Genomic DNA, 26184 nt, shown 5'->3' on the forward strand with positions numbered 1-26184 from the left:
AATACGATTTTACATATTACAAGATACAAAGCGATATTTAGGTCAAAAACGTTGGAACCCTCACAAAGAGCGACAATTCAAAAACTTTAACAATGCCTCATGTAATTTGGCTGACCCCATTTGACCGTCATAATAGCATCCCATTCGCAAGTTTGCCCTGTTGACTCTTGTAAAAGAAAAAGTACTAATTTCATAATAAAGACATATGTACATAACATATAGTTTAAAGATACTTTTCACAGGCTGGAGAAATTACTTTAAACTATCTCATTATTATTTTTGCATTTTGTATTCATCAAATTGATAAGATATAATTACGAAAAGTAAAATGACTCTTAAGGCATAAAACTCTTAAAAAAAATACCCGTAATTTCAAATTCGATTTTCGATCAGTGCCATTTTAGTTTCGAAAAGTATAACTTTCATATAACTCTAAGCACACATGTATAAAATATTCGACTTAGCATTAGCATAATCCAATGATGGAATGACACATCGAATATCTATCGGAATCCGAAATCCCGCAAATCCTTGCGGGTGCGGCAGTTATCCCGAGCGAGCGGTTTCTCGCGGATTTCTCTCATTTAATATCAGCAATTTAACTACTTCAACATCGGGCCGCAAAGGCCATAAATATCAGCCACCGTGGTCCGGAGAACGATCGTTGTCGCGATAGGGATGCGCTAGATCGTGGTTGCACGACTCAGCAACGGAAGCGCACTCTGTAAGGGAGGTAGAACGAAGTTAGAGTGAGACAAAGAGACGGAGGAAGAAGGAGAATCATACAAGAGAGACAAAGGGGGGAAGCATCGGAACGGGAAAGGGGGAGGCGAGCAGAGTTGTAGAAGGGGTTGGCAGCACGGGGGATGGGACGGGAGCGAAAGCGGAGGCAACGGGAGAGAAAAAGAAGCGAAATGAAACGCTAGGCGCTGGCTACACAAGTACACTCGGCGCTGGCACGCCAGAGGCTATACTTATACCCTATAGGCAGTGGTGCATGGTATGCCATGATGGCAGTAACTCCAGAATCCCAGGGCTTAAACTCGCCTAGCACCGAGGATCAGTGGGGAAACTTCCTGCACCGCGGCTTAAAGGCTTCGTGGTTGCTGCTCCCTTGCTTTCCAGGTGGAGGGAGCAACTTTTCGCCATGTTAATGGGCGCAATATGATCATACGTGGCGTATCCACGTATTTATGTGTACACTGTATTCTTAATGTACTGTTTTTTTTTTCACAATGAGAAAGCAATTTAACATAATTCATGAATTAGGAATAAAAAAATAAAGAAGTAAGGAATGAAAAACAAAGATAAAACCGGATAGAAGATTGACAACAAAATAAAGAAACCTGTATTAAATTATATAATTTTACACAGAATAATATAAAGATGAGCTCAAATTTGCATACGTTAAAATAGTATTAATACGTGTCGTGGAATATATTATTCATATGATGTACGATGAACGACATACTCGTACATTACAAGACTATTTAATTAAGCGATTCTATCAGAACGTGTTTTTACGTAATACACGATTATACCTTTAGATAACGTTATCTAGTATTATTGCCGCAGGTATCTAGTATTACATATATATCGATGTATAATAATATCATCTATTTTACATTTGCTCTTTGTATCCTGCTATGATTAACAATGCAGAGTTGAGAGAGAAGGAAAAGTAGTAGATCTTGTCGTTAATAAAGACATTAATATTGACTGGCAAATGTATTTAGAGATGCCGCGAGGTAGAGGCAATCCAAGTCCGGAATAACGCTTGGGAATAGAATGCTCGGTCACGACAGGAATAACGTTTAAGAATAAAAGATGAGAGCGAAAAAGGAAAGTACTTATTGCTTATTTATAAGATGCGAGAAAAGAATGTTGTTTATGTGACGGCTGCACGTGTCAAAAATATGCAAAAAATTGTATAAAACATATAATTCCATTTGCGTGACATTTTAGAATTGACATATAATTGTGGAAGATACACTCTTAATTTTGCAATTTGCAACGTAATCACTCTTTAAGCGTATTCTTAATTTTATTGGTTTTTTTATAAATTCTCTTTTCACTTTCAATAGGCAACTAAATTATCCAGTAATCTATTAATAAAAGAATTTTATTGGCTTTTTTATAAATTCTCTTTTCACTTTCAATAGGCAACTAAATTATCCAGTAATCTATTAATAAAAGAAAAAAATTGCGTCTTTTACAAAATTTCTAGAATAACACCAGCGGCCATAATTTTCTTGCGTTCGGAGTTTCGATCTTTTTCCGATCAGACCGCCCCTTTGAGAGGGTATCACAAGATTTATTCGCCGTCTGGTCACCATAGCGGACGAATTTCATCAAAATGGGCAGCATATGGCGTATGCTGACGCCATTCTGCCGGAACATCCGTAGGGATTTTCGAATTTTGTTCATGGTGATTGCACTCATGGAATCCATATTTCAGTTGCGAAAAGAAACGGACCTAATCAAACGTCACAGATGCGGTATATCGTATTACAAAATGGCTTAAAGAAGTCCACCCCTTTTCGCATCAAACTTTTTGGAAAGAATTAAAAAAACATTTAGTAACTAATGAGAAACTTGGACCGTCAAAAATCTTTTAAATGTGAATAATGCAATTTATAGGAAAAAAAAGTAAGGATAACTGCGATTATATTTGTTTCTTTCAAATTGCTCGGCATACATGGCAGATGTAGATATCGACATTCCAAAAACGTAGCCTATGGGGAGTTGTGTAATGGTCGCATCCTTAGAGACGCACGTGGTGCTGCGTATCATATTACGCCGGTTCCACGTGCCAATAGCGACCGTCCGTATCCTCGATCAGTTTTCCATCGAGTTACATACAATTACCAATTTACTCATAAAGCATTAAACGTGAGATATACATCTGCGTTACATATAGGAAATTCCATATGCGTGTGCAGTCTTTTATATAATTTTATATTCGATTACTCTACTTATATAATAATAATAATAGAAATTTAATTCTTTTGTATTTTTTGTATCATATTAATATCGTATCGTCGATGTTCTTATTAATAGTTTTATCAACAACTTTCTGTGTTAAAAAATAATATCGCAAAAATATTTAAAAAATTAAATTTTCAATACATATAAAATTCTTATGTATAAAAAGAGAAAAAGGTAGATACCATTTTTTATTAATCAAGTTTTAAACGAAGGACCACAAGTTTCTTATATATACTGCTAGTTTCATCGCATCAGTATTATAATAATACGTATTATAATAATCGATAATCTGTGGCGAGCGGTGGAGAGGAGCAAGGAGAGATGCCTGATTGTACAAGAAACATTACGCAGACGCAAGTTCCGGAAAGCTTACTTGTCATCCGTGTTATAACTTTGCTCGGCAACCATTGATTACGGCACACCGCGCCTTATCTTCCCCTTACACGCCTGGGGATCAGAATCCCCCGGTCTGGAAATATTTCGTACATCCCCGAAATTAATATCTGTTGGTTCAATATCATCCGTCGACCGCTTGTAACTATGGTAGCATTAGTTATCTGAGACTTAATAAAGATGAAATGTAAGAAGTAACTTATATTGCTTACGTCTTCATTACAAGACACATTCAGAATAAATTCGAAAGATCGTTTATAAAAGTTCTAGATCTTTACTGAAGTAAAAAAATGTTTTCCGTACAAATTATAATTGTATCAGTTTCCTATAATAAATATGTGTGAGAGAGAAAACAATTTATATTCTTTTTTTATGCAAATTATTCTTGGATAATTTTATACATGTAAAATTTGAACATATATCGTATTTTTCCTTGATAATTACTTTTCATTCTATATTATTACTTATTTCTTAATTATTTTTACTTTTTCAAATTATGCACTGTTTTTTCTTAAAATAAAATAATAGTTCAATAGTATTTAATGATATTAAATATAAAATTCTGCGTACATAATAATAGGTGGATAATATAACGTGTAATCTGAAAAATTCGCCGACGTGCATGGCATGATTCAAAATTTAATTCTTTACAAAGTTTTACGGAAGTTTGTGGCCGGCCATCAAAAAGAATACACAGTGTAAAACCCGTTCGTGCCATAAGTGGGAATTTCAGGTACTTGGCTCAGTAATTTTTTAACACGACGACGAGCGGAATACACAATGTATCGGGCAGTTTAATAACCGAGGTACGAGAGAGAGTATTCGGCTCACGGATGACGCGACGATGATGATCCGCCATTTCACCGCAACTTGGGAGGTCCGCTCTTGATATCCCCCCTTTCCCTACTCTCCCCTTTCTCTTCCCCCTTCCTACCTTCCTCACCTGCTCTCTCTCATTTCTTCTTCGTACATGCGCTTCACCCTTTCGCTCTGCGCGATGCCTCTCTTCAGCCTCTTACCTTCTCCCTCCATCATCTCCGTAGCTACCTTCCTCATCTGTTCATCCCTCTTTCTCACTCCTCGTTTAGATGTTCGTATGTGTGTGTTGTACCTGATTCTCCTCTATTCTTTTTTTCTCCTCTATGTGCTCTACCTTCGTCGCCGTTCTCTATGTCAGGTAGACTTTTCGTCTCTCGTTTCAATTGGAACATGCCCATGGGAGCATCAACTAGCTACGAACGTATTTTTTTGCTTCGGGGAGTTGAAAGAGAATAAGACAATCTATGGAAAATGTGATCGAAGCTCCCATTTTTTTCGCGACAATCTATACATAAAACAGTATTACAGTAAACTAACATTAAAATGTTATTTTTTTACTTTATAAAAAGAAATTGAATAATAATTGAATTTAATCGCTCTCTTTTTGTGCATAGATATTCCTTTATATTTTTTCACTGAATTTAATTTGCCAATAATTATTAATTTAACTCATTGTTACAATTTATCCAATTTGGTAGCGATGAATTTTTCCATTAAATGAAAACGAGTTAAAGCTACGAAAGAGATAAGAATCTCAAGGAGAGCGAATTGTAAAAGATGAGGTGGCACAAAGACAATCGCATCGATAAACGTAACAGCTACGTCGATGTAACGTCCGTAATAACCAGCAATTTGCGAGAAGTACTTTTAGTTAGGCAACTCGCGTAACCGCGTCTTCATGAGACCAGGAGAATGAAATTGCGGAAAGAGACGACGAGGAAGGTGGGAGCGAAAGAGGTGAGGGGCAGCGAAGGATTGGTGTGCCAGTCGCGCTCTCGACCGGTCGGAACGGGAATAATTACTGCGGGAGGAGCTGTTTGCTCGCGTCTTCACGGAGATTTTGACGATATCCCTTACGTAAAACTGGGTGATAAAAAAAAGAGAGAGAGAGAAGGAGAGAGCGTAGATTGCTTTTAAAACAATAAAAGCAAGCGATATACATTTACGTTTTTCGAACGTATTTATTTTCTTTTTTTTTTTTCCGCGTTGCAAAATGAAGATGTAATTACCGTTTTCCGCAAATTAGCGAGTAACGATGATAGCCGCGAAGATAACGCTGCGAGATGAAATAATAGGGCGAAGAATTATATTGCTTTGTGAAAAACGAGTAAAAGAAGGATAAACGGTCTTGTTCTGTAAACGTATATATATATATATATAGATGGGTATGTGATAATAATGACGATACCGAACGCGTTAGAAAATGCGAGAATCGATGAGAAAAAGCTAGAGAGGTATTTTTAAAACGACTCAATATACAGGGCGTGGATCGACCTAATGATTACCTATACGTTTTGCTAATTCATTTCTTGTGAACAAGATATATATCTTTTTTAATATTTGAATTTTCTTTCCTTTCTTTTTAAATTTCTTTTAAACTTCTATATAAATTGTTCCTTGTAGAAATATAAAAATATTCTAGGAATCATTAGGAATCATTAATATACTAGACTTTGGATTATTTTTGCACAGTTTTAAAATACTGTTATATTTATTAGTAGACATATATTTCCTTTGCACGAGTTCCATCTTAAAAGTAAAAGAATCGTATCTCTCTATTTTTATTAGATATTATTTTTGTTATTGTCCTTAATTCTATTTTGGATTAAAACTGCGGAATTTCGTACACATCGTAATATTAACGTAACTGCCGATGATCACAGCAAATAGCGTGATACAAGCGGCTTATCGTAGGGCTTATGATTACAGCAGCTTGTGGTAGTAATTTTATTAACGCTTGATTATATATCGATTGAATCAAGCTACCTCTAGCATTAATAAAACTGACTGTCGAGGTTTCGAAATTGCAGTTACAGTTTTCATGTCTTGAGGGCATTACGTGTGTACTACCTGATGGTTTGCATCTTTTACAACGTTTACAACGTACGCTTTACAACATCGTGAGAATATCGTCAAAACTTTACGCACATATTCTTTGTATAATCCTCTTCTTTTTACATTATCAAAGGCCTTTTAAAAAGTAAAAGAAAAGTTTAAAATTACATATTCAAAATTCGCAGAGAGAATTTACAGTTGTAAAGAAATGCGTTACTTTTGATGCATGCTAATTTAAATGCATCGTTCTCGATTATATAATATCGTATATTATTCTCTCGAACCTCTAATATGAGGTTTCAAAACTTGAGAAATTACGCGATGCCAATTTAAACATCGTTTTAACACGTTCCATAACTTGTCGTTAATCAATCCGTTGTATGGACAGGGATAATATTCTGGTGTAATTTGCGTAATCTCTTCGGAGAATAAATCCTGTCTGCACGAGCGCGAGTAACAACGATAAAGTGGTTGCGATGTCGGTGATTGGTCGATTTTTGACTGAACGAGTTGAGTTTTTGCCACAATAAAACGCATCTATCTAATCAAAACTGAAACGAGCACGTGATAGGTGGGCTATTATCGCAGTTATGGAGTGCGTGTGTTTGTCATTTGATCAAAGATGTGATGCCTGATAGGATAAAAAAGATTATCCTATTGTAACTGCAATTTCGAAAATTTTATATATTCTCATATTGTGCCTTTAATAGAGATTATATAATACATCTTTCAAATACACATACATATATGCAATCGGAAATTTGCTTTATATTTGTTCTATTATTACAAAAATATCACTCATATGTGATCGAATTACGAGATATATTTATGACATTTGTAATCTCAAGTAATGATTTTTCAATCTTTTTTTTTTTATCAGAAAGATACATACAGAGTTGCGTTAAATAAAAAAATATTACTGTCAACATATTTCTTTCACTGGACATTCAAAGAATTGTAGTCGCCAACATAATGAAGCAATCCCTAATTAATCACGTTTATCATCGCGGAACATGTATTAGTTTTTGACTCCAATTAACCCAAGCGGCCGAGTGAAAGAAGTTTTGCGTTTGTTAATTACCGACGCGGCCGATCAATGTGTTAAAATTCGACGTTTATCGGATGAAAACCGAAGACGAAATTTATCGGCGACGCTCGCACCGCGGGCCAATCTGGTTGGCAACATGGCGTGTTGGCAAAACAGAGGGACGCGGGGTGAAGGGAAGGCATCGGGGCTAGCACGAGGGGATGAGGGGTGAATGGGAGAGGAGCAGGAAGGGGGTAGGACGAAAAAAGAGTCTCATCACAAGGGCTGGCCCCGCGGGGACTAATTTTTATTTTCCCTCTTTTCCAGTAAGTGCTCCGCGTCCACCTATTTCTCATAAATTTGAATTAATTTACATGCATTTGAATTTAATGCACCGCCATGCTTTATCAAAGCAATTAAGCTTTTAAGCGCGCATTTGCATTAATCCAATGTTTACAATTACGGCACGAACCTCTTTTTCGAGCACGGCCCGGGTTATTCCCCTCATCTCTCCCGGACACTGGCTACAGTCGAGAGAGACATTCTAAGATATATAGATTAATTCTATCTTACATGTTACAATTTATAGAGATAATGAATTTATCATTAATTAGCGATCTCAGGAGTAATGCACCGCATTTCCATTAAGTCATTGAACGTACTAAACGGCTCATGTATGTGCATGATGCGATAAGAGCTACATAATTAATATTATTATCTATTTTTTGTACGGACTTATCATATATGTATCTTTCTTTTTGAAATAAATATTTCCAATTTATGGCGTGTAACGGTGCTATATATATCTCAAAGTATCAAAGTTGTACAAAGATAATTGGCTAATGCGTCATTACAATGAATTAAAGATTCTTTTCGTTATATAATGTAATATCATTTCTCATATTACACACATTATCTTTTTCGTAATTCGTAATTCGCGTTAAGTTCTTCGCAAACGATTTTCAAGAACCGCGAGAGTTCGCCGGGGATTCAAAAGCCGCTAGTGCAATATAGTCGGTATGATTTACGCTAATTAAGAATCTAGTAACGAACATTATTGCCTATTTGTAATTTATCCTGTAGTAGAACTGTATACAGAAAATATTTTTCGCAAAATTCAAGATAGTGAAATGCGATAATATTGTAGTAACATTGCACAATAATTTACACAATGTTTTCTGATATGAAAAATATCTGATATTCTAGAAAATCAATTTTTTATTTCTCTGCAATGATGGATATGAAAAAAGTTGTAAGATAAAATTAAATGATATACGAAAATTCTATACTATCATTATACTACTATTTATATATATGCGTTGAGAGAGAGTTACATTTTCTTTTTAAATAAATCTCACCCCATATTTCTGTCGCGTTAATCGACTCACAGTTTTTATTCTATAAAAGATTTTTTATATATATATATATATATATATATATATATATATATATATATATATGTATATATATCTAATGTTTATAAGAAATTATTCAAATTTATTTCTCGATTTAATTAAATCTTTTTATGTCTGTTTGATTGATCTAACTATTCTCTCTCTGTTTTTCTCTCTTTCTCTATTGCTCTTTCCCTTCTTCTCTTCCTCAAACTCCTACTCTCTCCCAAAAAGAGGGTATATTGTCTCACGGACACCGACGTAGGTATGAGTTTAGTATCTATAGATATAATATAGGGAGTGAAGCGAAGTCCTATTCAAAGCGGATGATTCAGTGGTCGCTGCTGCGCTGCTGGATAAGATCTCGTAGTGTGCCGCCTCGTTCATCTTAACCGCGAGACCGGCCAACCTGCAACCATTCGCCAACCCTTTTCGTTTTTTCGCCCTTTTGCGCAGAATCGCGGAATCGCGGAATCTAGATAATCCGAAAGAGCGTTCGGATCAGCGGATTTCTCGGTCCGAATTTTGAATATTTCGACGAAGCGAACCTCATTACGTGTTCAATAATCCAGTCCATGTCGAACGTTCAACTTTTTTACGCGACAGATCCGGAGAATGGTAAAGTCGGAACATGTCGGGCTTTTTAATATGCCAAAAAGCTTGCCATTGTCGCGGGAACATTTTTGGCAGCTCGCTCTAGCGTATCGCGGATATGGAGTATTCGCGAACTAGTTCGGCCCAACTTTCTTGATTTACGCGAGTTCATTATTATTTTCGCGCTACGGAACAATCGCGCCTCTTCCGCACTTCCGTCTGTAACCTGCCCTTTTCCCTTCCACCGCCCTCGTACTAGGGATGAAAAGTCACGACTGGAATACGTTGAATAATGGAGGAAATTTTTTTCTTCGCCATGACTCTGCATTTTATATTGAATATTTCAAGATTTAAGTATATACAGTTGTGACAGAAGGAATAATATCGCATATACAATAACATTCCCTCGATTTTCTTCCTCTCTGTTTAAAAAAATCCCTGTGTAAAAAATCGAATTATAATAGTTGTATACTTTGCACCTCTGAAGTCACGAATTCGCGCAAAAATTTGAAACGGCGCAAAATTACTTTATCTTTTTATCGCTCTTCGTAAACAGGAGCAATACCTTGCTCCGTCATTATCGCGCCCGCCGCGTTTTAAATTTTTTTCGACGCGTCAAGTATAATTTACTCTCCCAACGCAATTTCAAACTCGTCCGTAGCAATTATTAGTAATTGCGCATTGCGATGCTATCTAACGTATCGTTTCCGAAAATCCAAATTCAAAGTTGCAGTTCAACCCCAGGCCGGTAATCATAGTTTCTTGCCCGGTTTTATACGCGCGATGGCGTCTTATTCGTCGAAACCGGCTTTCCCCACCCCCTTTTTCCCCCCAACCCGCGCTTGTACGTACTGGACGATGGCCCCCCCGGGGCTTCGTCGAATCACAAGTACGAAAGACCTGCCCTCTATGTCTTGCTCCGTTCGGAGAGGAGCCACCGTGCCGCAAAAGAACGTAAAAAGTGCTGGCAATCCGTAGCCCTGCAAATTATCAAATCATCTCTAGTCCGATTAATGCCGTATATAAGTTAAGTCATTACTTTGTGAGACACGTACCCACACGAGGAGGGAATACACGTGTGGGAGATTTATATATCGTTCCCTGCCGTTCTTCTGAGGATCTATAATTAGAACATCGAAAGAGAATATCTCGCGTCTCCCCATCAGTAAAGCTACTTCTCTAATGCTCCAGTCATTTTTTCACATAGATATTTATCGAGCGAAATATTTAAAGAAGTAAATTGTCGCGTTTAAGAATTTAATTATTATATTAATTGTTATATTAATTACGATTTTTAATATGTAATTTCAATGGAAAGATGTGTGTGTAATAATAAGTTACATGGCAAAATTGGCGAAATTTTTGCGTTGTAATTCGCGCAGCTCTTTGTGGAGAGAACGCATCCTCACGCACTCTGATCTCTTCGTACCCGTAGAGTTGGAAATAAGGCGGCAATAAAGCATATGTAAAATATATTCTTGAATTCCTTTTAGGACGCAGATATATGGATGGTTCGGTGGATGGTCGGTTGCCCGCTGGTAACCATGTTCCCTCCTCTCCCGCCCACCGCGTTCCTCTTATAACAGCAGATACGCACACGTGTTGGCTTCGTGTGTGTATGTGTGTGTGTGTGTGTGTGTGTGTGTGTGTGTGTGTGTGTGTGTGTGTGTGTGTGTGTGTGTGTGTGTGTGTGTGTGTGTGTGTTACCGGGCGTGTGAGTTTATAGATGCATGGCGATGTAAGTAAGACAGACGATCCGTTTCATTAGAGGGTGTCGCAACGTTACCCACCTGTACCGGACCCTCTACCATCGCTCTTCGAGGTGTCTTTTTTTTAGGATTCTCGCTTCCTTCGTCGATTATTTTTGCTTAGAAGGATTTTGGTGCCGAGTATTTGCCTTGACGTTATAAATGTAGGAAAAATATTATATACTATATATAAAATAGAAAAAAAACGTAAAAATTTCTAATCTGTAAAATAACTCATCCATTTTAATATTGATGGGTATTTTGATCATGCAAAAACAGTACGAGGGCGGAGGGGGGGGAGAGGGGAGAGGGGAGAGAATAATGGAGAAGAGATATAATCGAGATCTCATACTATTTTTTCCCCGTTACCCTTCTTTGCGCGAGGAAACAACAATGACGATTCGGGAAGAACGTGAAAATCCTCTCGATAACGAAGAGCACAACAAGAAAGGGAAAGTTCGTCGTTTCTCGGCCGGAGAGAGGAAACGAGGAGGCGAAGGAGGACGGAAAAAGATGTACGGAGCCGTGAGGTGTCGCCTTACAACCGGCTCTCGGTTCACTTACCTATGCCGAGCCTCCTTTGCATGCCATCTCCACCACCATCTTACGTCGGCCTGCTCCTTTTATGCTCCTTCCCATGGAACCGTCCTCCTTCTTCCCTTTCGCTCGAGATGCACCGTTGCGTTCGGACTTTGCATAATTATTACGATTACCGCGAGTAGCAGCTGGCTCGTTGTAGAGAAGCCACCTCTTCCAGAATATCTTCTCTCCCTCTCTCCTTCCCTTTCTCTCTCGTTTTTCGATTCGCTTCCATTCTTTGTCTCGTTTTCGTCAGCAAGCGAGAGATGAAAAAGAGAAAGAGAAGGGCGGCGTTTATGGGTTCGCGTGTGTGCGTTAATTAAATTTCTTGCGTGATAGTATACGCGAAATTACCTTCAGCATCTCTGTCGGTTCTCTACTTTTTGCTCGCGATTAATTGCATACTTCGACGGATTGTTAGCCAATCGGCGTCTTTCCTCCATGTCATCAGACACGGCGATGGGTGAATTACAACGAATCACGTAATTCAGAAGTCTGTGTTAATGATACTCCGTTTACGTATCGAGTCACGTTCTTCATTAAAACGCACAAAACAAGTTTGATCTTAATCGATGAGCGATGATGCGAATGACAATGTAATTTTTCATCGACCTTTATTCTATTTCAACACAGATGAATCAATTATCCAGCGGACCGATTATTTATCGACAATATTATCGAATAATTTTAAAATACGGCCACGATATTCAGAATACGTTCATAGATTGCAAATGCACAATTGATCGTCATTACATACGCGGTACGAATGACTGATTCGAGTGCTTTATTTCATAAAGGAGAACGCACCGAGTATAATTTTTATGCTTGGTAATTATTTTTCAGCCTAGATATAGAGAAAAAGCCGATGAGCTTCGAACAGATTTCGCACGATATGGTACGCAGAAAATGTCGACCATCTCCTTCGTTATTCCCGCTCAGCAGGATGCTCTTCACTTGCGTGGGAGCGAAGTCGGCACCTTGCCCGCGGCATGGCTTACGCGCTTATTCAAAAGTGCTTGCACGTAAAGCCGATATCTTATTCCCGAACAAACTAAAGCTTCATGAAGGTTAGGTCTTCCTATGGCGTATCTCCGCTTGTTGGCGACATTCTCGTTCCGTGTCGCGAAATTTCTCCAGACGTTTGTTTCTACACGTACGCGCTTTACCGGATTTGCGATTGTATGTAACGACCGATTCACCAAATCGATCTTTGCATTCCGGAATCAACCATAGGAAAGGATTATTCCATTTCACCGAACGTACAATTCGATTACTGGCAATCAATAAATTTCTTCTCGATATTAGAAATGTATTTTTATAAAAGGAGCTTTTATACGTATGTTCGTAAAATGTGTGTCATATATATTATTTTTTACACATATATTACACGTATATTTGATAATTTATAAATTTATTTTATTTATCTCTTAAACAAATCCAACTTTTCAAGATAGCGCGTCCGATCTTCGATATTCTAATTTGGACTGGTTGTAGTCTTGGCGTTAGAAAACATCAAGATTTATTAGACATATTTATGAGACGCCGCTAAGTTCCATAAGCGTTCCATCTGACCGCTAAGTCTCACTGTAGTAGCTGGTACAGAGGAGATATACGTCTTCGCTGTTCCTCATTTGCGTGCGTCAGTCCTTAGTTTATTTATGCCGGCGGGTTTTTAGCATGTATTTATGATCGTTGAGGTTTCCGTCGTCACACCCCGAGAGGTCGCGTAGCCTCTCCCCTAAAAGAGAGACGACGTCGGCGGTGTAACGCGCCGCGCACTCTTCGTTAGCCTCCGTTGTATATAACTTATTAATTACGGTTGACTAATGCGCTCCAGCTGTGCCACGTAGCAACATCTTAGCTTCTCCCTTCGTCCGCCAACCGTTCTCCAACTTTCTCCCGGTGCTTTCTCGGCAGCCCTTAGAGAGGAAAGAGAGTAAGAAGAGAGAAAGAGCGAGGGGGTAGGAGGAGACGCCCCGGCAGAAACGAGATGAAGATTCTGGTAGAGCGTGAAAGAGGAAGGGAAATGCGGGAAGGCATGTGAAGGGGAGAGGGGGTCTAGATGGTATGGAAGAAAACGGGAGAGAGAAGAGAGTAGAGCGCGAGGGACGCTAGGCAGTAACTCACGCCCCCGAGAGGATTACCTACCTTGGCAAGGCTGGAGGAGGGTATATCCCACGTTGAGCTACGATCTTGCTGCGTAGCTACGCGTTCCTCATACCAAGTGTCCTCGGTACTCCCGTGCCGCGTGCAAACAGGGTTCTTCGAGAGCGTGAGCGCGTTCCGGATGGCACCGGAAGGCCGAAACTGATGATACGTGAACGGACTATAGCACTCTTCAAACGAGACGGAATATTGTTGGATGCGCGCTTAAAAGGGACACGTAATCTTGAGAAGTTGGATTTGTTTAAGAGATAGCAAAACACGCGATTCTATTTATAAATAAATTTATAAATCATCAAATATATATTATGTGCAAAAAATATGAAATATTGCCAAATGATTATTCTACTTAATTTTTGACCGTTATATTAATGAAATTTTAATTTTTGCCATTATTATATGAAACCCCTTTCTCTCCATAAAAAATATTTATTAATTTAAAAAATTTAATCTTTTTATATGAAATTGTAGAAAAATAAAACTTGTGTATTATAATAAAGTAAGCACGTAAAGAAAACTTTATAAAGCACATAAAAACTTCCATCGATTAATGCAATTAATTTTGGAATTTTATTTAAAAATGCAGTTCCATGCAATAATACAGAAATGTGAAATATGAATAATTATTTAATTTTTTATAAGATTATTCTATTTCTAATTATTTTAAATAATGTAAATCGGTTACATGAAATGATTTATACAATATATAAAATAGTACTAAGCATTATTTAATTTAGAAACAAGAAATTTACGAGGACCCGCTCTTGGTTGATGTATCACCAGTCTTACGTACAAAAACTGCCCAACGTTGCGGAAACTCGAGGGAGCAAGGCCTATAGGGAATATCTCAGGAGGTAGTCTGGGAAGTCCTTCATGAACCCAATTCACTTACTTTGATTTGATTGGTCCCGCGTATGATTCGACTTCGTATATATACACGCATGTAGCAGAGGGAATCGGGAAAGGAGTGAGGGTTGCCGAAGCCAAGCTTTGGTTGGCATCGTGTTTTGCAAAGTTATACCGGCAAATCCCCAACAGCAATCAACGTATTGGCTGTTCTTGTTAGAGTTGGCAACCAGTTAAGTTGGGCTCCCTACCTCAGTTTATGACCAAATACGTCGAATACGTCGAAACTCGAAATCTCTTTCAACCGACGTTTTCCCCTTCGCATTTGAAACTGTTCTCAACGAGCCGAAAAAAAGCATTTGATCGCTTCGTGAAATTTTCTTCCACTGAGCTCCTATCCTTCCGATATATTGTTTTTCACGACTGTTTCTTTTTCAATGTGCGCAAAAAAGAAAATACATTATTTGGAACAACAGGAATTGTAATTTATAGACTGTTAAATGTTTACAAATTTTGCACTTATTAATATAAATTTGTGAGTTTGTAAAATAAAAAAAGTTTATCTTATATATTTTATACTACATATAATTCTTTAGAACTTTTTTTTTTTTTTTTTTATTATAACTCAGACTTTTGAAAGAACAATTCGTCGGACGAAGGTTTGGGCGGAGTTGAAATTTTCCAGGATATACGGGCAAGCATTTTTCAAGAAAGGCGTGAATAACGACCGAAATATTTTTCGCTCTTCTAAACATGCTCTACGGTTTTCCCGCTTTGCTGTTCAGCCAACCAATTCCTCTTGGCATACCTTACCGATCTTCTTCTTTGTTCCTCCAAATGAAAGTATTTTAAAGGGTCTTAGCATAAAATTTATCCACCCCTTCGGTTAAGCAACCATGCCTCTTTTTACTTTACGGGGGGAGTGTAGTAATCTTGATATTTCATCCCCTAATTTCGCTTGGTTCGCGATATCTCATGAATAAGACGTCATGCGGAGCGAGAGTAGTTCAGTAGTTCATGAATTTGAAACTTGCACAAATCTGAGAACGAGAATAATTAAAAAAAAAAGACGAAGAGAGAGATAGTTTCTAAATTATTTTTATAGAAGAACAGTTTTTAAATTATTTTATACACATTTTTTACCAAATCCTGTACAAATATTTCTAAATGATGGTGATATGTAAAAAATTTTGTAAAAATAAAAGATTGCGCCATTTATTGTCAACAATTTTATCAAAAATATCGAAAATAAAATATCTCAATATCTTAATTTTTGTTTCTCTTTGCATCTTTTATTTACTTTATTATTTTATCGTTTTTATATTTTTCGTCATAAATTTTACGAAAGAAATTTCATGTTATTGTGAGAGACATAATAGGCGAATGATTTTACAACATGCCATATTTTTTTTGCCGATCTGTATGAAAGTGATTTAAGAGAGATCCCTTTGACAAGTTTAGATAGAGAAAGAAAAAGAGAGAGAATCTATAGCTCCTATCCTTACCGCGCTTGTATTTCGCAAAACCGCTTGTCAATGGAACATGGAGAACGATTCTGTGGCAGGTAGGATGATAAAGGAAGATATGATAGGAAATTTCGAGATGGCAGGGAACCAGACTGGATGCGCGCGATTCGTGTGACAAATAACCGTTAAAAATACGTCGCGTTGTAATTCCACGCCCCCTCTGTACTCGGTGCGAGCCAGGGCGACATGACAACCTGGTATGAGAATCGTGGGGGTGCCACGGGGCGGCAAAGAGAGTGGGATGAGACGCCCGGAGGGATAACGGTTCGGACGGCAGGGCACTTGATTACGTCGCGATAATAAACATCACGCTCCGATATAAACCTTGTTTTGGTGTACCGGTATGATACGGATACAATGGTCGTCTGGAATTGCGGCAGCGTATGCGTGAATCACGCACCATGTGATTTTATGCACTTTGTTGATAACAGATCGGTACAGATGCGATTATAAATTTGAAGCGTTTATTGGACGACCGCAGATTCGTATCGGAATGTTGAAACATATTAAATTTTTGTATATTGAACAATATCACGTAACAAAGTTCTTTTCTTTTTTTTTACTTATAAATTTTCAAATTTTTGGCTTTATTAAGTAAAGAAATTAATTAATTTCTGTGCACTTGAATCTTTCAATAAACGCGTTCCATCGTAGATTTATCGAAGAAATAAAATGTTAAGAATATGAAATAATATTTTTCTTAGTCATCGAAAAGATCGATTCTAGTCGAACACGGAAGGATAAGCCGATAGAGAGCGGAAATCGCAATATTATAGATATTTATGTACTTGGGCACGCACCGTATGCGAGCGAAAACAGCGGAGTAAAAGGAGGACTCTGCTTACGGCCGAGGAGAGAGGTCGGTTTAGGTTGGATACCGGTGGCAGAGGTGAAACGGGAGGGTTTTTACGAGGCAGTAATGGCCGATAAGGTGAGCTTGCGCCCCCACTGTCGGGGGGCTTACTCCGCTACTGTACCCAAGTGACTGCTCAACAGTACCTATTCCCGCCGTCGTATACTCTCTTACTTTCTCCCATTTGTTCGAGAGAACGACTCATGCCACGCTTTATTTTAAGCCGTTTACACATTTCCTTTATCGGCACGGGCCTCGTTTATATATCGCCGTGTTCTGATATTCGCGCAGCGCGGCGGGATATCAGAAATTCATTAGAATACTCTTTTAATAAGTATCTTAAGCGGCAGCTCATAAAGATACAACTCGTTTTAGGACAAGATAAGCAGCGGGGGGATGGAATGACGAGACGATGTAATCTGCATACTCAATTGGTATCGCATACAAAATGATAGTCGCCGATATATACACTTATCTTCGGCATTATCTTTAAATGAAAATTTATCGCCTTCGTAAAATCAACTTTTTTCCGATTTTAAGTACTTCCCGATGACCGCCCCGATTTGTGTATATATTGTAATCCACGAAATAAAAATTTTTTTCAACATTACACACTCTGTTAACGTTCGAAGTGCGATTTGAAATACAAAGTATCAACATAGTTCGATTAACATATTGTTTTGAACGTTATTTTTCGTCGCTGTTTTTTTTTTTTTTTTTTTTTTTTTTTTTATTCTTAAGGATATTTGATAGATATAATATCAAAGAAAAGAACAAAGAGAGCCCGCTACAATTCTCGTCTTGTTGTTTACAGGGGCGAACGGAATGCGCAGGCGCGGCCGACAGACTTACACGCGCTACCAAACTTTGGAGCTCGAAAAAGAATTCCACACGAACCACTATCTAACCAGGCGGAGGCGGATCGAGATGGCACACGCGCTCTGCCTGACGGAACGGCAAATCAAGATCTGGTTCCAGAATCGGCGAATGAAGTTGAAGAAGGAGATTCAGGCGATCAAGGAGTTAAACGAGCAGGAGAAGCAAGCGCAAGCGCAGAAGGCAGCGGCAGCGGCGGCGGTCGTGCATCAGCAAGCGGCTGGCGGGGGACCCGAGGGGGGCAACTAGGGGTACGCCCTGCATCGGAGCCCCCCTGACCACCCCACCGCCAATCCACACCACCCTCTACTAGCATCGCAATGTACACAGCTGTATTAAAGGTGAGTGACTTTTGTCACAATCATTTTTTAATTCAATCCTTGATTACTTAATTAAAAATTTACTCAACATAATTTCTTAACTTAAACTTTAATACATATATATAAAAAATATTACTGAAATACTTGGAAAACTTTATAGTTTAAATATTCTTTGGTCAATTTAAAATTAATTTTTCTGTATTGTGAAAATTTGATTTATAGAAACAATAACTTTTTAAATTGAAATCATTAAATATTTTAAGAATTAAATTACAAAATAAAAAATTAATATAAAATAAAATGTATAATAATTAATTTTATTTTTAAAACTTAATTCATTAAATTCTAATTTTATTTTTAATCACATACTATTTATGTTTTGTTTATTTTTTTTTGTTTTTTATGTTATATGTATATGATAAACTCTTTATGTTAAAACATTTCGATAAAGTAGATTTTAAATCAACTGAAGAGAAGACATTATTTTTATAAAGAGAGCTTTAGCATTTCAATAACAATTTATATACTATAAGACATATTTTTGCTTATGTTATTCGAAAATTAATAAACCGGGTATATATATACACGCTTGGTGCAACAGTTAGGATTATGTGCTATGCATTAAAAAAATGATACTCATATAAACGTTGAAAGCGGCGTTAAAAATGAGATTCGAGCTTTTAGCAGCAGTGGCCTTAAAATTAAGTTTAGTCGGCGGGCTTAATGAGGATAAACCGCGTACAAGCGTGCCTTCATAATTTTCTAAGTTATGCTATTCGCGTGTATTTAACTTGCGTTGAACGTGCATCCCGAGAGAGCGATAAACACATACTCGAAATATTGCGTCTACATCGTTTATTCTATTATTTTTACTTTACTTATCAGTAGTAAATAAAAAAAAATTATTTGTACGTTTTCTCATGTTACGTCATTCTGTTGACTTAAACATGAACGTGATTCTCGTACCAGATAAAATATTACGTCATTTCACACTGCGATCATTATAACTGTAAAATAAAAAACTGTTACATGCGTAGAGTCGACAAAAAAATATAACTTTGAAGCGATAAATTACTTGAAGTGAAAAAAAAAGAAAAGAGAAAGTTCAGTCAGACAAAAAAAGAACAAGACAATAGTCCTGTCGATACTATTTTTTCTCCAAAAAGATCTATACAATATAATTTGTATTTTAATCGGTCAACTTTCATTTGTAAAAAAATAAATTAGCGTGTGATTTTTTCAGTCGAAACAATATAGATTGTAAAAAAAGGTTTGCCTTTTTCACACTCACGAGAACCTTTATTGTCTCTCAAGGATTTATGAATCTTTTAATGTATTTTGGTTGAAAAAAACAGACTTTAAAACTGATTCCACTAATCTAACTTAAAATGTGATCTAATGGCTATTTATGCGTATGCATAATCTTTCCTTTCTTATAAGAATATTTTTTATCGTCTATATTTTTTTTGTATCCCCTTCTTTTATTAAAAAATATTTACAATAAAAGATTATTTTTGTTAAACTGCTTAATGTGTAAACTATGTAGTTACAATGTAAAATATTAAATATATTGTATATTCTCTGCAAAACAAAGAAAAATACGGAACAAATTAGTTTACATTATATACATTCTCAAAATATTTGAAATGTCTGCAATAGAAAGGAAATAATTAAATAGAAAACTTTGATCGAAACTTCTTATTCCTTGAAATCTATTGGAGCGCTTAATCTCCTTTTTTTTGGTATCTTTGGACAACGAAGAAGTTCGGGCATAAATTTTGTCCCGACTGCGCGTAATATTACGCACACAGCGAAGCGATTCTCCGATTAACTCCGAGTATTGCGTCGTAATTGTACGCCACTTGAATCGCGATTAAATAACGCCCCACCGTGATGTTTATTTAATCACGCTTATTTAATCTCTCATATGGGGAGATGATCGTATTCCTAAAATAGAATCTTTATCGATTTTCCCAGCAATTAATAACGCGGCATAAATGATTCGTGTGACGAGAAACTAGATTCAAAGATGAACTTAATCGTAATTAATTTCTATTTTATTTTTCATACTTTGCGTTCTCATCCTATTTCCCTTTTTTTGTTCTTTACTTTTATCTCTAATGTAACTTTAATAAACATGAAGCAGATAAATATGTAAATATAGAACTAAGTAAAGTTTTATCTCAAAAACTTGATAAAATCTAATCAGTTTCACGCGTCTCCGAAAAAGAGTGAAACGTGGATTCGCTTCCGTGAGCTTATTATATAAGATATAATAAGCGAAGATATCACGTGTTCTCTCAAGTTAGAAGCGTCTGCAAATATTTGTATAATAAAAAAAAACTCGTCACAAAATTGCTTACTCGAAATTTCTTCTAGGTCTTAGATTATCAGATCTTCTCTTTCTTAGATTTGTTGCAATCACATTGCAATCGTTCGCGCTATAAATCCGGTTCATTACAATTGCGTGCGAATCATCGGCATGTTTCTCAGATTATCAAGGATATTAATTGTTTGTTTGTTTTATAGTCTGTATTTCTAGTCTGTATAGATATATAATATAGCATGTACCAATAAATGCATATTAAACAATAGGGGCAATGCCATCTATCGGTTTCAAAGGTTTTGGGTTAGTTATGGCTGCTTCATCCTCCCGCTCGTGGGCGTGGCTGAGGCGTGGACACATCTATTTTTTGGCATCGGTCCGGTCATTCATCGTGAAAATTTATCGTTGTTTCGTGACACAATATTGTCAAACTGTACACTATGTTAATTGTCATAGTATGTAAATATTACATACAGAACACGCGAGACACATGCGATAATATCAAAAATTTGAATCACTCTTCATATAATATTCCGCGCGCGGTACTTATTTCTCTCTATCATTTAGCCATTGTTACAGTAGGTGGCAGCACGAATCAGGGTCAGTCGGTTGGTAATGCGTCGCACCTACCTTACCGACTTCTCCATCGGTATATGTAACTCAATTTAGGAAAGTTGCCTCTACCCACCAAGCAGGATATATTGAACGGTAGTTCGATGATCGCCCGTAATGCGCTTTATGGTTTGTTTTTATCGACGTGGTTATATAGTAACTCACGACCTTCCTGCTTCTCTCTCGACGGTGGTGAGGCTGAATCGTCGATGCGTCCCGCCCATGCATGTGCGCGCACATTGGTATTGGTCGTATAAACGCGCGCCGCTGAGTCGGCAGGACTATTCACATTTTCCCCGCGAATGCATTCCCCGGAGCTATCGGTCAATAATCCAATAAACCCCGCGCGACTCGCAGCCCCATGAAGAGGAAATAAAGTACCGGCGGCGCGCTGCGTGATTTTATTGCGTAGTAAAGCGCGATTTCGACAGATCGATGCGCGATCACCGTCGCCTCTCTCTCTCTCTTTCTCTTTCTCTCTCTCTCTCTCTCTCTCTCTCTCTCGCGCGCGCGTTCGCGTTCACTTAGCCGCTCGCCAAACTGGTAGGTCAGGGATCTTTATTGGCTGTAAAGGAAGACGTTTTACGATCCATAAAAGCGTTTATAGCGCCCAAGTAGTCTTACCTCGGTTCTTACATCCCGGTTATATCCATTACCCCTTCCGCGGCCTTTCCAAGGGCGGCCACTGGCACGCGTTCTCTCTCTCGCTCTCTCCCTCTCGCGACTTGCCTTTGAGATTTACAGGTTACGCTCCCGGTAACACCTCGTAAACTTGGCTTAACGACTTTAACCGGGCCTAACTGCTTCCTTCCTGCAATCAGACCCTGACCTACCTTGCGTACACACGACCGTCCTAGAAAAATTTCAAGATACCGAGATAATCGAACGTGAAATCGCATCGCTTTGCGATTTTATCTCGATGAATTTTTCCACTCATCGAGATGTGAAAATAAATTTCAATTCCACCACAATACTTCCCATTTTTGCAAAATTATTATATTTATCATATTTATATTACAATATAATTATTAAGATTTTATAATTATATAATTAAATTGTTTTTCATCAAATTATATAATTTACGAACAAAATATATGTCAAATAATTTAGATTGCATATTTATGGATCATATTTTTAGAATAATATTCATTAACATTTTTTCGATTACATATTTCAATTTTACTTATTATAATATATCGTTTCACGCAATGCGTTAAGATAATAATTCTGGTTGCTGATTTTATCATGACAATTATAGCTATCATTACTAACTGATACAGTTTCAGTTCTCATAAAATCTTCATTTCATTGATTCATTTTAAGATGCCTATATAAATAAATTAAAAATGAAAGCACGTTTATAAGATTGATTAAGAAAGGAAAACTTCCGACTTGGCTCGATGTCGCGCTACATTTTATATCGCTGTACACTTGGATAGATTTTAATTATTATTGACATTTAAAATATCTATTTTAGAAATTATATATTTATTACGCTTGAGCATAATAAGAAAAAGTTTTTTAATATTTTAATATTTTACACGAGATGTAATTTTACATTGCAATGTAATTGTCAATAAGAATTAGCTTTTTAATACGGGTGTCTTGTTATCGTTAATAATTTTGATTTAATCAAGCAAAGAAAAACTATCTCGCTATCGGCAATCGTTTAATAACAACGTATATATTTCCGGCGCCCATCGTACGTGTAGTAAAATATGAATTTTTTTTAAATCTACTCTCACACTCTCGACGATATTAGCATTAAAAAGTGAGCAGTACTCTGGCTCTCGGCGCCATTGCACCGCATTTACACAACAATAAGGGACCGCGATATAAAAACTCCGAGAATCCCCTGGCTTCGAAGTCCAATGAGAGATAGAGAAGAACCATGCGAGGCGAAAGGGAAACAGAGGATTCGGTGTCGTTTCCTCTCTCTCTCTCTCCCCTTGTCGCCTCTTTGTATTTTCCGTCTCTTATTCGACGGGGTATGAGGATAAGACGGCTCGTGAAACAGGCTACGGGCAACGTTGCGCGCCGAAATTCTCAACATGAGACCTAAGGTCCGCATAATTTTTTCTCTTTCCTTTTCGAGAGTCAACTAGCCGGAACGTGTAGCATATGTTTGCTTTACCTGTTAGTTATATTTTTAACAATTCTATACAATTTACTATTTACGATACGATTGTTAAATTATTTCTAATAATCCTCTTTTCAACATTATTTTAAAATCTAATCGAATATATTGTACAAAAAAATATAAAGCTTTAAAAGAAATAAAAATTTAAATCTGATTAAATTTGAAGAAAGATGTTACTAAAATAATATAAGTGAAAAAATTGGTTACATATATTATTAGAATTTACGTGCGTGTATGTGGTATAATGTTTCGGAGGAATAAAAATTTTAATCAGGAAGAATAAAAATGGAAATTTGATTGAGTTTGAAGAAAGATGTTACTAATATAATAAATGAAGAAGAATCGTTACATTATTAGAAATTGCGCGAGTTTATGTGATATAAAGATAATGGTTTTGATATTTGTAAATTAAATGGGGGGCTAAGTAGCTTTTAATTCAGACATTAAGATCGTTCGCGACGTGTGTGTGTGCTATTACACGCTTCGTTTAATGCAGGAGGAATGAATAATCTATCCATTCATTTCATTTGAGAATGAAAGAATTCATGTTTTATCTGGCAACAGGTATAATTATAGGAGTGTGTCAGTGTACATTGCGTACATTGTGTCTGTATCATGAGAAATCTATGCGATTAATTCCATCAATCTCTATTCACTTTCCGGTTTCTCGACAGCTTGCTTATGTAGGCCGTGCACAAGATTGGATTAGAATAAAAGTGGAACGAGTTAAATATATTCCTTTATCTCGCGTACTTTTGTGATATATTCCGCTCAATTTATCGTCCTTCCGTTTACACGTTTTATGGTTCTACGAGAGAAATAATTTTATATTTGCATTACAGAGAGGGGACGACTTTCTTGCATACATTTTCTTATGGTCATGTAAACGAGAGCGCTACTCGTTGCTATATATTTTGTGCTTGCAAAGTAACCAAAAATATTTTCAGAGGCGACGTAAGTTGTATATATTAAACAGGAGCGTGATGAACTAAAAGTTTTCTCTGAACGAGAATAAGGAAAGTAATACAATAATAATATAGAAAAAAGAACGAAAAGCTTTGTGAGCAGCTTCTTCGCATACTTCCGCTTCTTCCAAACTTTGTATAGCCGAACAATCGTCTCGCTCACCGACGCAACCTTCCCGCAAAGTGTATCACAATTAACTGGCACCTTTCATCTCCTACCCTTCATCATCATACTATACTTAACTTTTATAAAATCTTCCCCTTTCTTCAACTATGGACGAGCAAATTTAGTGCACTCTTGTAACAAACTTCTGAAAGCCTATTTCAATATTATAATGAGTAAGTAAGTTATTTCGGCGCTATTTCAATAGTTTTGAAAATTCACAAAAGAATATATTTATTTAAGAATATAATTATTTTATGAAATATTTAAATAATGCATTATATAATTTGCAAAAGATCGAAAGAGAGCACAACTTTTTGTTTTTGGTTTTGAATAAAAAAAATTAAATAATACAAATTAAACTAACAGGAAAGAGATTGTTTATTACATATACTATTTTAAATATTATTTTACTAAAAAAATATTTGCCACATAAATTAAAAACACTCTATAAATATTTAATAATAATCATAAATATGTGAGCAATATATATAATTATAATTTGAGAGCAGATGATTAATTGGCATACTTCTCATTGAAGTGATGAAGTTGCGGGAGGTATTTTGAAGCAGCGAGAGTTTTGCCCTCGCTATACAAACTTAAGAAGTAGATGCGAAAAGGAAGGGGAGGGCATGGTGGCAGCGTAGTTAGTTATATGCCGTGCATGCCGGCAACAGTGCCGGTGTGTTTTTCATTTTCTTTATATCACCCTTGACGCTCGTAAAACCATTACCCATGACCGAGCGAACGCAACTTCTATATAAGCCCTATCGGTGTGCGAGCGTATAAGCGCGCGGGAGTCGAGACACTCTTTGATGATACTGAAACTTCTTTTACTTGTGCACCTCCAGTAGGTAGATCTCCGTAAGACGAACCCAATTTCCTCGGCAAGCCGACCCCTCAGATTTGTCCGACATGCCCACGGGAAGAATTCAGTTTTCTCGTTGCCGATTGGTTACGGCGCCTTTTCGATCGTTATCCTTTCGTAGCGCGTTGTATCCAATAAGATTTAAGCACGTTGATGTAAAAATGTGATAAATTTCGAAAACATCAATGATCTCATCTACTGTAATTTATTTCGGATTTCTTGTTGTGAAAATATTGTTATCTGAATTTTTTTTAATGTATACATATATGTATATTATGTTAATATATTATGCCTATATTACGTAATGTAAATTTTAATATCTGTTATTAATTCGCTTCTTCGTATATTTGCGAATATTTTTCACAATTTTTTACCGCTCCTCTAAATCTCATTAAAGTTGACGCCTAAAATGTTTAAAACGTTCCATCGCACGCCGAGCTGGGAGAACGAGCCGCATACTCTGATGTGTAGATAAGTCAGTTAGCGACTCGCTCTAGCGCGTTCCGACGTCGAGTCTTTTTTTATTTTTTTGGATGGTATCATCTTCTTATTGCTCCTTTTCTCTTCCCCTCTTTCTCTCTTTCGCTCCCACTCACTTCTAACGAGTGATTCATCATCAGCGTCGCCTTCTCTTCTTTCTCTGACTAGCTTGGTTGGCTGGCTGACTGGTTGGCTGGCTGGCTGTTTGGTCCCTGGATCTTCCGCTCTTTTCCTCTTTTTCCTCTTTTTCCCCGTCCTTTTTCTCTCTTTCTCTATCTTTCTTTTTTTCTCCAAGCTACTCCAAGTACTCGTTTTACTCCTACACTAGAGTCATATCAACACATAATTCATTCTTATTATTGTAGGCATACTTTAGTTCTTTCACATGTTGTAAAAATCTTCTCTCATCTTGACTAACATATTAAACCTACTAAATATAGATTTTATAG

At 37.0% G+C, this 26184-nt stretch overlaps 2 protein-coding genes across 9 annotated transcripts in view; one reads left to right on the forward strand and one right to left on the reverse strand.

The window, feature by feature from the left end:
* Positions 1–26184, reverse strand: part of LOC140668775 (uncharacterized) — a 185125-nt gene that overhangs the window by 134231 nt on the left and 24710 nt on the right. The gene's annotated exons all lie outside the window — the stretch shown is intronic.
* Ubx (ultrabithorax) overlaps positions 1–26184 on the forward strand; it is a 103497-nt gene that overhangs the window by 62276 nt on the left and 15037 nt on the right. For all 3 annotated transcript variants that reach the window (XM_072898089.1, XM_072898088.1, XM_072898090.1), the window contains one exon: positions 17800–18202. In XM_072898089.1, the coding sequence (XP_072754190.1) occupies positions 17800–18110 (311 nt within the window). In that variant the 3' untranslated portion in view covers positions 18111–18202. The remainder of the gene's footprint in view (positions 1–17799; positions 18203–26184) is intronic.

Source organism: Anoplolepis gracilipes, chromosome 8, assembly GCF_047496725.1.
Source record: "Anoplolepis gracilipes chromosome 8, ASM4749672v1, whole genome shotgun sequence".
Lineage (NCBI taxonomy): Eukaryota > Metazoa > Arthropoda > Insecta > Hymenoptera > Formicidae > Anoplolepis > Anoplolepis gracilipes.